The 14,637-nt window shown below is 47.8% G+C and overlaps 1 protein-coding gene across 2 annotated transcripts in view; it reads left to right on the top strand.

Moving 5' to 3' along the window:
• Window positions 1–14,637, top strand: part of DDC (dopa decarboxylase) — a 77,603-nt gene that overhangs the window by 29,591 nt on the left and 33,375 nt on the right. For both annotated transcript variants that reach the window (XM_032874998.1, XM_032874997.1), the window contains 2 exons: window positions 1,978–2,112; window positions 2,830–2,973. In XM_032874998.1, the coding sequence (XP_032730889.1) occupies window positions 1,978–2,112; window positions 2,830–2,973 (279 nt within the window). The remainder of the gene's footprint in view (window positions 1–1,977; window positions 2,113–2,829; window positions 2,974–14,637) is intronic.

Genomic DNA, 14,637 nt, shown 5'->3' on the forward strand with positions numbered 1-14,637 from the left:
ATGGCCTGAAGAAATGCAAAACCCACCTCACAGGCCAGATCAAGAGAGGATATCCTGTGGACTCGAGCCCATGCGTTTGAGCTTCAAAACTCTGAGTAAACCTAAATATGTTCACACTTCACCCGTCTCCCGAAGGATATGCGTTGACTTAAAAGAATGAGTGAAAGCATCGAAATGATAAAATGGAAGAGGAAATCAGGATCAATGAAGGGAAAGGAAGAGAAAACCTTAATGGGGGAGGGGGTGACCTAATGATTTTCTTGTATATTTCTCTGCAAAAACCCTAAAATCTTACAAATCTCTCATACATGGCAAAAATCTACCTTCTTTTATTTCTTCCTTTCTAATGTTAATACTGTTCAGTTCCTGGGTTTCTTCTAGGATTTACTTAAGATGGTGGTCATCACCAGTGGGAAAGGGGGACAAGGCTATACATGTGGGGACCCCCCCCCCCTCCTGGAAGGGCAGCTTGGGCTCACTTCTACCCCTGCCACTTGCTAGTTGCTCACTTGGACCAGGTTAGTTCCCTTTTTGCCGGGCATCCATTTCCTACCTGATGATGACAGAATTTAAAGACAGTTATTGTGCAAATGACATGGGAAGGCATGGCGGGTGCAGAAGCCAAGTCCTCTTTTACCCACTCCCAGGTTGTCGAAGGTTGTAGCATTCTTTTTTGTTGTTGTTGTCATTGTTTTTAAAAATTTTATTTATTAAAAAAATTTATTTATTTGACAGAGATAGACATCAAGAGAGGGAACAAGCAGGGGGAGTGGGAGAGGGAGAAGCAGGCTTCCGGCCGAGCAAGGAGCCTGATGTGGGGCTCGATCCCAGGACCCTGGGATCATGACCTGAGCCAAAGGCAGACATGCAGCAACTGAGCCCCCAAGTGCCCTGAAGACTGTAGCACTCCCTAGTGCTTTGCTAGAGTTAAGGTGTTGACATTAGTTGTGTGAGTCTGCTGACTGCGAGCTTCTGAGTCTCCCGGCAAATGCACGTCATTTTACAAACAAATGCAGATGTTTCTGTCCAAGTAGTGATAAGCACAGAGCTGGGCAGCGATGCTGGTCCTGCTCTCCTCCTCCAGGCCACACTGGGAGGACTCCCTGGGAAACGGCATGCCAGGTGCCTTTGTATATTTCTCTGCAGAACCTTGAAAGCTTACAAATCTCTCATACTCGACAAAAATCTACATTCTCTTTCTTTTTTTTCCTTTCTAATGTTAAACTGTTTAGCTCCTGGATTTCTCCTAGGATTTACTAAAGATGTGGCGATTGTGAGCCGTGGGAAAGGGGGACAAGGCTGTACATGTGGGGACCCCTGCCCCCTGCTTGGAAGGGCAGCACGTGCTCCAAGCTAAGTGCCCAGAGGTGCTGGCTGAGGGGTTATGCAAAACAGACAAAGCAATGCCAAAGGCCTCTGCCTATGGCTCAGGTCATGATGCCAGGGTCCTGGGATCAAGCCCCACGTCCTGCTCCCTGCTCAGCGGGGAGCCTGCTTCTCCCTCTCCCTCTTCCTGCTGCTCCCCTGCTTGTGCTCCCTCTCTCTTTTTAGAGCGATTCTCTTAGAAGGAATCCTAACACTAAATGGCAGTCCCAGGGGTTCCGATTTTTTCCTATGTGAAGGGGAATCAGTTTTGCGGCTTCACATTCATCTTTTAAGAAAAAGAGGGACACTAGGGATGCCTGGGTGGCTCAGTTGGTTAAGCGCCTGTCTTCGACTCAGTTCAGGATCCCTGGGTCCTGGGATCGAGTCCCACATCAGACTCCCTACTCAGTGGGGTGTCTGCTTCTCCCTCTGATGCTCCCCACCCCATGGCCCTCTCTTTCTCTTTCTCATTCTTTTTCAAATAAATAAATAAAAATCTTTAAAAAAAAAAAAAAAGAAAAGAAAAAGAGGGACGCTAATGACTCCCCACAGTTCTGATATTGATTCCTTCGCTGCCCCTCAAAGCTCATTTCCACATTTTCTTCAATCCAGGGAAGCGCCAGCGAGGCCACGCTGATGGCCTTGCTGGCCGCTCGGACCAAGGTGGTACGCCGCCTCCAGGCCACCTCCCCAGGGCTGACGCAGGGCGCCATCATGGAGAAGCTAGTGGCCTACTCATCGGATCAGGTGAGGGGTCAGTCGAGCATGTTGGCCCAAAACCCCATTGAGCCTCTATGATCAGAATCTTTATTTTGTGTCCAATCTGATCCAAACAAAACCATGCGACCTTCCCGACATTTCCACAGCAGCTGTGTTTGACGTGGGTGTTTGGTGTTCTGTCAGTGTGGACAGGAGGTCATGCAGGTCCACGGGGGGGTTAACACGCCAGGGTCACGGGCGAGCGCCCAGAGGGCTTGGGATCCTGAGCCTCCTGTTGGCCATTGGGAGCCACAACGAGATCCAGACCCCAGGACAGAGCTAGGTAGGAGACAGCGGTGGTAGGAGCCCCAAGGCAGAGAGGGGCGCCCTCGTAAGAGGGTAAGAACTGGCCTTCCTGGAATCCTCGAGACACAGTGGATCCACCATCCCACAATGGTGCCCTGTCGTTGGCTTCCTTTCTGAGTGTGGCCCCGAAGCAACCCCAGGCCTCATGGTGAGCGGAGCCCCCCAGATAGGAACCGGGTTTGCGTACTCTATTTCAGGGTGGGCTTTGCAAGCTCTCGCTGTTTGCTCACTAATCTGAAAAGCGAGATTCCACAGGACCCAAGACCACAGCAGGAATGAGGTGCAGGGGAGTGGTGGGGGCCTGTCGCACAGGGAGCTCTCTGCAGAGCGGGGGGTTCACGGCCCCATGCACGGCACGCACGTGCATGCAAGACTCTAACTCTGCTGCCTTCTTTCCAGGCGCACTCGTCGGTGGAAAGAGCCGGATTAATTGGAGGCGTGAAACTAAAAGTGATCCCTTCAGATGGCAAGTTTGCCATGCGGGCTTCCGCCCTGCAGGAGGTCCTGGAGAGAGACAAGGCGGAGGGCCTGATCCCTTTCTTTGTAAGTCAACCAGGCATGTCGGGTATGGCCCCCCGGGAGTCTCCAAGCCCCGCCTGGGCCTAGGCAGGGCCCTGAGTGCTTGTCCCAGTCTGCGTGTACTTGTGTGGCCAGCCGGCTCCTCCTTGAGGGAGGCTGGAGCAACACTCCATTCATTTCTCCCTCCACCCACCTAATCCCAGAAAGACGGAAGCGGATGCTCAGCCCAGAGCATCCTAATAAGCCAAGAGGTCTTGTTTCTGCTCCTGTCAAAAGTGACATCCTGTGATCGCCCCTTGACACACTGCCCAACCCCCCACCTCCCCGTGCCATGGTAGGATGCTCTGTCCTGAGGAGTGAAGGATGGACCCATGCACCAAATTAAAAATAAAACCCAGAAGGCCTTGCCGCCTAGATCAGGATTCTGAGTGGACACTAAGACACGTCGTCGGCAAGGGATGTGTTGCAAACAAGCAGTGACTCGTTATCGGTAAAATATCGAACTAGCAAACAGCACCAGGTTTCTGCCCATCTGTGCACAGACAGGCATTTATCAAGGAAGGGAAGAGATACTTGGTGTTACAACTTACAGCAGCTGGACATGGGAGTTGTCATCCTGCATGTGGCCATGGCCACGTCCAATGCCTGGGGCTGATGTGTCGCATGTCACGACAATTAAGAATGACCTTGGCACTAGCCTCATGGTGTTCAGCCTGGCTGGGCCACACGCCGGACGTACCCAGTGGTGTTGAAAATACATTGATGCCCAGGCCCTGCCCCAGCAACTTTCACCAGAATTTTTGGGGAGGGAGCCAGGCGTTAGAAGCTTTTCACAGTAAGGGTGCCTAGGTGGTTCTGTTGGTTACCTGCCTGACTCTTTTTATTTTTTTTTAATATTTTATTTATTTATTTGAGATAGAGAGAGAGAGAGCACAAGCTGGGCAACAGCAGAAGGAGAGGGAAAAGGAGAGGGAGAAATAGTCTTCCCGCCGAGCAAAGAGCCTGCTGTGGGACTCAATGTGGGGCTCCATGCGGGGCTCGGTCCCAGGAACCTGAGATCGTGACCTGAGCTGAAGGCAGATGCTCAACCATCTGAGCCACTCAGGCGCCCCGTGAGCGTCCAACTCTTGATTTTGGCTCAGGTCATGGTCTCAGGGTCCTGGGATCGAGCCTGGGTTGGGCTCTGCAGTGGGTGAGGGTTCTGCTTCAAATTCTCTCTCCCTCTGCCCAGCCCCTTCTAAAATAAAAAATAAACCTTAAAAAGAAATGGAAGCTCTACATGGCACTTCAAGACGCTCATATCCCTCCCGAACCCTTCTAGGTATCCGAGTGTTTCCCAGCTGTTAGAGCAATCTAGGTTTGGTAGACTTTTACGTCTACTTATAGACTTTTATAGACTTTTATATTACTCCTGTCCACTGTTTTTTTTTTTTTTTAAATTTAAGGTTTAATCTTTGAGACAAACTTTTTTCCCTCCAAAAAAATTGTTTCTGTCCGTTCAGATGAACTAGACCTCGTTGAAAATCTAACTTGTGACTGGGGAGGGCATGGAGGGTATAATTTTATACAAAATTGAATCCTGATTTATGGAGTTGCTGGGGGAAGCAGGAGCATCACCAAATAATTACCCTATAGAAGGATCAAGAAGATTCAGATGTAGCTTGTGGGAGAAGCCGATGGCGAAGGCAGGTATCTGGTTGTGATCAAGGCTGGGCCAGAGTCACCTTAGTCACCCTGTCCTGCTTCATTTCTCTGTGTTGCACAACAGCCGTATTTATTGGTATGTTTGTTTCTTGCCTCCTTCTTCCCACCAGCCTGCAAGCTATGTGAAGGGAGCGTCTGTGTAATCAGCTCGTTATCCCAGCTCCTGGAACCTGCCTGATACTTAGCAGACACTCCCTAAGTATTTGTCAAATAAATAAAGATTTGGAAGGAAGGACATTCTAGTTAGAAAGAAAGACTACCTTTAAAATTCCCATGTACAATTTCAGGAGAGTTTGAAAGGATTCTGTTTCAAAGAGATAAATATTTTTGAACCCATACTGTCAATCTTCTAAGACTCATTAGACTACCCCGCATAGGGAAAAATAAATATAATAAAACCCACTCTTGCAGATTTGAAGAATGAAAGCAATGGGATAGACCACAGGAAATGATGGAAGGATTTCATTTCATAAAAACTTCAAAACTCATGGGACACCTGGGTGGCTCCGTCGGTTATGTGCTTGCCTTCGGCTCAGGCTGTGATTTCAGGGTCTTGGGGTTGAGTCCCGCATCCATCTCCTTGCTCGGCAGGGAGTCTGCTACTCCCTCTGCCTGCTGCTCCCCCTGCTTGTGCTCTCCCCGTCTCTCTGTGTCAAATAAATAAATAAAATCTCTTAAAAGCCCCCACAAAACTCATAAACAAAATAGAAAAGGAAAATGCTGGCAGGAAACAGAGTATATAATATAAAGTAAATCTCAAAAGAAGGCTCACATCTCAATAAGCAAAAAGGTGACATCCCAGTGGGAAAACAGACAAAATACAAAAACAGTTAGTTCCCCATTCAATCCCAAGAAAGCGAGAATGCAAAATCAATTTCCATCTTCTAATAACCAAAGCTGTGCGGATCGGCTCTTGACAGAGGCAAGGGATCATCTCAGCTGTGGGTGTAGACATGCCAACGGGCTTCTTTTGTGTCTGGAGGGGTTTATTTCACATACTTTGAAGTTTTAGTAGTCAGTGCTGCCGGGATACATTGTTTCCTTTCCAGCCTATAGGTCTCTTCTCATACTCATTTCTCTTGGGGGCAGCCAGTCTTTTTTGCTGGGTGGTTGTTGTTTTTTCATTTGTTTATAAATCCAACATGACATTTTTCTTGCTTTTCTCCATTTACCTAAGGGAAATTTTGATACATTTCAATGAGCATTTGCAATCTTACTATTTATTTTCCATCTTGCCGGCCTCTCATATGATGGTTTTTCTAGGGTTTCTTGTCTTAGACTATCAAATGTTTTATATTATTGTTTTATATGTTTATATGTTTTATATTATTCTGCTTTCTTCATTTTAGCTTACTAGCTTTATCTTATTATTATGCCTCCCCTCACCGTTTGTGTGGTTATTGTCATACATTTTAATTCTACATATATTTAAATCCTGTGAGATGGCATTATTCTATACAGCTGATATTTACTTATATAAATCTCATATTTCTTTTTCCATTGATCTTTCTTTCCTGCATTTTCTTATTTTCATCTGGGATCATTTCTTTTTCTGTCTGAAAAACTATCGTGAGAATTTCACACTTCGGTAAGTTGTCTCTGTTTTTGTTTTTCTGAAAATGTCTTTACTTTGCCTTCGCTTTCGAAGGGTATTTTTGCTGGGTTTAGAGTTTCAGGGTGGATGGTTTTTTCTTTTGGCAGAGGAAATACATAAGCCCATGGAACATGGGTGGTCAGTGTCACAGTGGCTTTTAGGCACCTAGTGAGGCAATGTAGCTTTTTCCCTCTGGCTGCTTGTACCATTTGCTTTTTGTCTTTGTGTCTAGGCAGTTTTACTTGGAGGCAAATTGACTGTTTCTTTGTGCTGATTCTCACTGGGTTTCACAGAATTTCCAGAATCTATGATTTGTCATCTCTTTGGGGAAATCCTCAGTTTGGGGACGTTCCTTTTTTTTTTTTTTTAAGATATATTTATTTATTTGAAAGAGGCCATGTGTGTGCACACATGCAAGCAAGGGGAGGGGCAGAGGGAGAGGGAATCTCAAGCAGACTCCCACTAAGTGTGGCGCCTGATGACGGGCTCCATGTCGTGACTCTGAGATAGTGACCTGAGCCGAAATCAAGAGTCAGACACTTAACTGACTGAGTCCCCCAGGTGCCCCACTTTGGGGAAATTCTTACCTATTGTGTTTCCAGATTTGCTTCTGCCCGTTCTTTCCCCCCATTCTGGGACTCTGAGCACACGTGTTCCATCTTCCCACTGAGTGCCGACCACCTCTCATGCTGTTCCGTATATCTTCCAGCCATTCCTAAATCCCCACACTCTAACCTATTTACAATTTGCCGCTTCTTTGTTTCGTTATGTCCAGCTGATAAATGAATATGTCATGTTCTTAGTTTAAAATACTGAAACATTTTAAGTTATTATTTTGAACACTTGTAGGTTTAGAAAAAAACACCACAAAAAATAGTACATGGAGACGTCTTGTGCCTTCACCCGCGTATCCCCCACTTGCTGCAGCTTCCATAGTCTACAGTGCAACAACAGAACTGGGACGCTGACATTGGGACCTCATGTCATTTGTCACATGTGTGATTCACGTCACTCCCCACCCTGCAATCCTGATGCGGGACTTCTCCATTGCCACAAAGTTCCCCCACCCACCTCCTGGCACACACTCACGCCTTCCTCATCCCCTACCACCCTGACACCTGGAAACCATGATTCTGTTTTCTTTCTCTACACTGTCCCCATTCTGAGCATGTTCTATACACACAGGGACACAGTCCATCACGTCACTCAGCACGGGAGACCCCCAGAGATCTACCCAAAGTGCTGCGTGTATCCAGCGTTGGCTCTTTCTATGGCTGCACTGCAGGAATTTGACGCCACAGTCTCTGTACCCCAGCCCAAGTAACTGTTTACCTACTGATGACCTTACAGACATTTCCACGTTCGGGTTATTATAAATAAAGATTCCGAAACAACACAAATAAAAAATAAAGCTTCCCTGACCATTCACATACAGGTGTTTGGGTAAAACTACATTTTCCTTTTTCTGGGATGAATTCCCCAGCACGCAATTGAGCATCATTCGCTAGCTGTATACTTACTTTTTCAAGAAACTGTCAAACTGTTTCCAGAGTGGCTGAGCCAGTTTCCATTCTCACCAGCAAGAAATGAGAAATTCAGGCTCTTTCCATCCCCCTCAGCATTCGGTACTCTATTTGTAAATTTTAGGTGTTTTGATAGAAGAGTAGAGATATCTTCATTTGCATTTCCCTGAGGACTAATGATGTCGAACTTCTTTCAATGGGTTTTTTGCCAGCCATATATCTTTGTCAGCGAAATGGGTCTTCATATCCTTTGCACATTTTTGATCGGATGGATGGACTGATTTCTTTTAATTAATCAACTATTTGTAGTTGTTGTAGGTGTAAAGAGAAATGAGCAGACAGTACGGAGAGTTCCCAGATACTCCTCACCCCCTAGTTTCTCCTGTGATTGCCGTCTCCTGTTACTGTGATCCAGTTGTTATAATTAACACACCAGTACCAATACGTTATTATTCTGAAACTCCATCATTTACATTAGGGTTCACTCTTCATGCTGTTCTTTTGATGGGTTTTGACAAATGTCTAATGGCGCGCATATACCATTTCAACGTCATACCGAGTAACTTCCCTGATGTGAAAAAACCTTGTAGTCGACCTAGTCATCCCTCCCTCTCTCCCACCCAACCTCTGGCAATGACTAATCTTTTTACTGTCTCTATAGTTTTGGTTTTTTCCTAAAAGTCGTAGAGTCATACAGTATGTAACCTTTTCGGATTGGCTTCTTTCACTCAGTGTTACACATGTAAGATTCTTCTTTTTCTTTTAGGGTCGTTATAGCTCTCTGTCTGTCTGTCTGTCTGTCTCTTTCTCTAAAAACTGACTTATTGATTTGAGAGAGAAAGAACAGGGCATTGGGTAGAAGGAGAGAGAATATCCAAACAGATCCCCACTGAGTGTAGAGCCTGATGCAGGGTTCGATGCCGTGACCCATGAGATCATGACCTGATGAAACCAAGTTAGACGCCTAACCAAGTAAGCCACCCAGGTGCCCCATAGCTCTCTAAAAAATAAAATAAAATAAGAGAGGTATATATATATATATATATATATGCCACTGAATAGTATTCCATTGTCTGGATGTACCTATCTAAGGACATTAAGATGCACCTGTTTCTGACATGGGATTTTCCTGCACCACCAAGCAATTAACTCAGTTCTGATACTGTCTACCTAGAAGCAGCACTAGACCCCACAGGTGAAGGGCTCAGTCCTACAAGACTGTCCCACTTCAGTTGCTGGTTGTAACCCCAGGTCTTCACCCGACCAACCGCTGTACGTCAGAAATTTCAGGGAGTCGCATCCTTGGATTTGATGAATTTGTTAGAGCAGCTCACCTAACTCAGATACACATTTGACTTGCTAAATTATGTGCTCCTTCATTAGAACGTAAGCTTTCTTTTACATTAGAATTTATATTTTAATTAAAGTTAAATATGTACCCAACTTTATAACAATAAGTTCTTTGTGTCTTATAACCGCAATACAGAAAAACAGGGTCTAGGAAGATCTGATGCTCCTCACCTGGGATGTCTCCTTACCAAAGTCAAAGCTCTAACATCTCTTAGTGTTTTTTTCCTTCATCTTTGAGATGGAAATCCAAATATATGCATAAATAATACAATGATGTAGACAGTTTTAGGGATGAGAGAGAGAGGGAGAGAGAGTGAATTTCATCTCTTCTTTCCATATTATTTTATAAAGTGTACACTTTTGTGGTCTTCCCTCAGGAATCCTTAGGAAGTAAATTTATTGTCTTTATTTAAGTATTTTTTATAGAATGTCATATTGAAAACACATACATATTCATCAAGTATTCATGCCTCTACACAAAGGAAAGGCGATCAAAGCATGAGCTCATGATTCAGTGGTGGGATTTCAGAAGGCAGCAAAGAATTTCACGATGGCCACTGCTCTGTGCCTGCGAGTCAGCGAGAACTTTGAAATGAAGCATGATTGGCAGGCATTTCAGACTAGCCAAAGGCTTTGTCGGGACATTTTATATATGTAGTCAGGAGGCATCTACACTGACTACATTTTATGATCCTTGTAGCGGGCTTTCATGCAAATGGTGGACAAATTCGTGACTTAGCAGCAGGTGCCAGATACCTCCACTTGTTCTATTTCCAAACTTTTCATGATGGGGTATGCAATGGTTACAGGTTCATTTGCTTAGCCATTCATTCACCTGGCAAACATTTATTGAGCACCTGATGCATGCCAGGCCAGCAAGCCCTCCAGGATCTTATTGTTTAGACAGTCATGTTCAGCAGGTGCAGTGTGATCTATGGTACAGCAGTTCCCATGACGGGAATGCAGACATCAGGGAAGAGTTGCCGCAGGAGCCACAATCTGGAAAGAGTAAGGGATGCATGCCGAGGAAGGGGGTAGCGGGGCTGTTTGGGCAAAGCACTCTGTGGGGACAGAAATAGCAATGAGAAGGGATTGTATCCCAGGGACCTGAAGTGCTCAGAGGCTCAGAACTTGCTACGGCCATGAAGTTGGCAGGTGCACCATGATGTGATCCTAAGGCTTCTGACGCACAGGCCATGTTGTGCTGCTGCTCACAGAAGGGCAGGGAGAGAGCCAATGGGTCTTAGAAGCTTCGAGAGTGCCTGGAGTGTGGGTGAATGGAGGGATGTAGAAGATTGAGGTCGTGAGGAGGAGGTCATGAAGGGACCAGCATGAGGAAGATGGGCTTCGTCCTGAGGGTAATTTGTGGTCAGGAATGGAGTTTTAAATGGAAGAGAGACACAATATGGTTTGCATTTTCCAACACCCTGCTGGCAACTGAGGGGCACGGGTGGGGCTGTGAAGCCTGGCGCGCAGAGCTCAGGGGTTAAGCATGACTCTGGGGGTCTGTCCACTGAAAACCGGGTGACAGTCTTCTTTGTGCACCAGTTCAACGTTACCCTATGAAAATAACAGGGCACACTTGAGTGCCATCACTGGGGGGGTGGCGGGGTGGTTTGTGGATGTCCTTCTCACTGCTTGTCTTGTTGATCCTTCAACCATGACCAGTGGTCATTAGCAATTAACCACCAACATTGGCAGGGATCGTGACTTACCGTAGAACATTCCTTATCTGAAAAATGGAGTTCCATCGAAATCAGGCTTGGCCCACAGGAGCATCTTTGGGAGGTAAAAGCTATTCATTGCATGTGGCGGAAAACATGATTAATGTTAATAATCACTGGCAGATGATGAGTGTGGCCGACAGGTGCATGGGAGGCAAGACAAGAAGCAGGACGTGAAACAGTCTGGCGATTGGTGGAGGATGATGATGGCAATGGTTATGGAAAGAAGGGACTGAGTTAAGAGGCATTCACGACGGAACTGATGGCCAACAAAACAGAAAGTGAGAGCATAGCTCAGGAGCACTTCCTGAACTCTGATGGTCCCCCGTCCACCCCCGAGCTCGGAGATCCAGAGAGCCCAGAAACGGGAGCAGCAAGGTATGGGAGAGACAGTGCTGAGCTTATTCTTGCAGGAGATGAAGGTTTGCACGTCTAAATAGGGATGCCCCAAGACAGCTGAATTCACCTGGGAGGGGAGGTCTGATCCAGACACAGGAGTGGGTCCCATCTGAGTTTGGGGGGTCCTGACATCGCTAGGAACGCACAGGCAGACCCCGCAGACTGCTTGGGGGTCTGGGGAGAGGCCCCAGGAGAGAACACCAACAGATGAAGTGTGTGGGGAGAGAGGAAGAGGAGAGGTGGTACAGGAGCCACACCAGAAAGCTGGGGCCACGCAGCCAGTAGGCACGCGTCCTGAAGCCTGGATGCCTTGCGTGTTTTGCTAAGGGGAGGCAACTTGGGACTTCCGTAAGATTTTCTGGAGTGGCCAGGGGTGGAATTCGGATTCCACTGGGCTCCTGTTGCAATGAGGAATGTGGGAATGGATTCATCTGTAGGTGGGAAAGGGGAGGAGAGGGCAGTAATGCTGGCTGTGCAGAAATGAGCCTGAAGTGTATCCACGTGCTCAGTAAAGACGGACAGGTGCAAGTGTTGCAGAGAAAACCCCCTCACATCAGGGGGAACAAACCACACTTTTGTTTGGGAAGACTGGGCCAAGTCTTCCCAAATGTTGCCCTAGAGGCCAAGATTGCAACAAATGTTTGAGGGCACGTGCGGCATTCTGACAGAAGCCACAGGCATGGGCCAGTCCTGTGTGTCAGAGCCCAGGGAAGGCTGAGAGTTCATGCACGTGTGTGCACCGGCCCTTAAACCTGTGAGGACGCGGTCTCTTTCCTCGTGGGATGGTTCCTGGTGGGAAGACACGGGTTTCCCGGTCTTTGCACTATTTGGTGAGCACTGTGCACACACATGGAGCAGAGGGTGTGATTAGCACTCTGCAGGATCTGTGAAGGCTTTGGCTAAGGGATAATGCGTAAGCTGTGTCCCAGAGGATACACAGGCAGCGCTCATGGGCTCAGAGACTTTCTGGTTGAAGAACAGAGTACGACAAAGGTACAGAGACAGGAGAGGTCACAGGAGGTTTAAGGACATGCAATGGGTTTTTTACCCTACATGGGTCCCTCAGCCAGGGTCCTCTGAAGCCAGAGAGAGAGGCCAGACCATACCCAGGAGGGCAGCAGCTTGACCTTGGACATACTTCCTACCTGCTCCGTTGAAACTATGTATCTAGTGGTTATAGTTCTGCCTAACACCAAATGCCTAATTCCGAGATGCGAACCCATAGCCTCCATTATCCTCATAAAGGAGTTGCAGGCATCTCAAAACCCAGACCCTCTGCAGAAAGCGAAGGACCCATTTGCCAAGTTTGAACCAGGAAACATGAATCTCGGCCCCTCCCCAGACGTGCATGGGGTTGTAACAGTCCCCTTCTCTTCCCCGAGGTGGTTTGCCGCCCCGAGAGCCGACCTAATAGGCTCATGTCACAGACAGAGGGCAGTGCCCGAGAGGTGCTCATCAGAGCCGTGGCAAGGAAGGCAGGAGGGGCAGCTCTGCCTTCAGAAGGGGAGGAAGGGGACCTGGGTCTGGACAGCAGATGCGCCACAAGCTCTCAGAGATAGGGCACCGGCACCTTCCCCCCCTCCCTCTCCCTGCACAAATGTGATTAGGGCCCTGCAGCGCCACCCAAATCAGGTTAGTGTCAGCGAGCGGAGCCGGGGTAATCAGACCCTGCAGCGAGCAGGTGCTGGGCTTGAAAGCGGCTTCTGAGAATTAGAACAAGCCGGCTGCAGCCATCTAGAATGCAGCACGCAGGGCCCACCCCGCCCCACCAGTCGGGCACGTCCTTGCTGCCAGCCCGGTCCCCACCGCCTGCCCACGAGCTGGGTCAGCCAGCAGGGCCACCAGCCCAGCCCAGGGCCCTGGGTTCTTTCTTCAACTGGCAAGACAAGAGTTCATCACACTTGGGTTCACATGATGGTCTGCCCCCCTGCCCCCACCTCTCGTGTCTCCTTGACCCACCTGCAGGGTCTCACCCGGGTCAGCTGCAAAGTCTGACCCAAGGGCTGTTGGGGCGGCTGAACAGAGTCTTCGAAGCCCTAGGTTGGGCACAGTTGGTGCTCAGAGCACACATCACCTGCTCTGCTCTCCACTGAGCTGCGCCCAGGACGAAGCAGGAGGGACTTTTGTTTTTACAGAAATGCTCCATGCTCGGTAGGCAAACATGGAGAGTGTATTTTTCTGTTATGAGATCCAAAAAGACAAGCCATATTAATATTTGGCAAACATCATTGTAGACACTCTCCCGTGCACACGTCCATAGGTAGAAAGTAATTTTAACAAGGGATATTTAATATACGCGTCGTCTTTAAAACATAAGTTATTGCCTTTATTTAGATGAGAACTGGAGGAAAATCAGAGGGAATTGAAGAAATTGCTGAATAAAAGGTCATTCCTAAGAAGTTCTTAAAATGGACACAATAAATTAAAAGCCAATATTAAGATGGTTGAGTCATTCTGTAGGGTTTTTTTTTTAATATATATCCTTTTTTTGCTATTCTTTTAATGAAATAGGCAAAGCATCAGGAAGAAATTGCAAATACCAGAGAGAAATCGCATACTCTCTTGGAGTCCTACTAAGTGAGTCATCTTGTCGGAATGAAGCAATGTGGAGGTTGCTGAGTTTGACGATGGGGAGGGGCGCACAGCGGTGGGGGCCAGGGGCGGAGAGCACTGGGGATGCCGAGGTCTGGAGCATCTGGACCCGGTGGGACCTTGCAGGCTGGGCGTTTGTGCTGTAAGCAGGAAAACAGAAGCCCAGCTAGCTGCTGGCGTGACAGGCTCCAGCCCAGGGGTTTAAGCCCCAAGGGCGTGTGACGACAGTGTGGGTGTATTCATCACGATTTCTGTTTCCTGAATCTCTGTTTCTGTATGGGTAACATCTTGGCGGCCTCACTGACCCTGGAGGGACCGCTCCTCCCAGGACCAGACGATTCCTAGAGATGGTAAAGGACCGTCTTTCCCCAAACCAGCCAATCCAGAGTCCACACCCCAAACTGCCTCCACCATGGGGCTCCTACACTCCAGGCAAATAGTTACTGCCTTCCTCACCCCAGAGCCAGGGACACTAGGGACAGTCCCTATGCGTCCCAAAGCCCATTGCAATTATTCCAACCAGCCAACCCTCAGCCTGCTCGCCCTGCCTCACCTGCTGCTTCCCCTGGGAGCCCCAGGAAAGGCTCTGGTCCTGGCTGCCCCTTCTCCCTCCACCTCCTGACTGGTGCTCGCGCTTCCCCGTGTGGCCCCTGTGTGGCACAGCAGGTCCCCTCCTCTCCTAGGGGCCATAAAACAAGCTGTCTTTCCAATGGCAGCAAGCACCCAATCTGGTGATTTTGCTGTACCTGAACAATAGCAAAAAAAAAAAAAAAAAAAAAAAAAAAAAGAAAAAAAAAAAAAA

This window comes from Lontra canadensis, unplaced genomic scaffold, assembly GCF_010015895.1.
Source record: "Lontra canadensis isolate GAN:19392208 unplaced genomic scaffold, GSC_riverotter_1.0 scaffold54, whole genome shotgun sequence".
Classification (NCBI taxonomy): Eukaryota; Metazoa; Chordata; class Mammalia; order Carnivora; family Mustelidae; genus Lontra; species Lontra canadensis.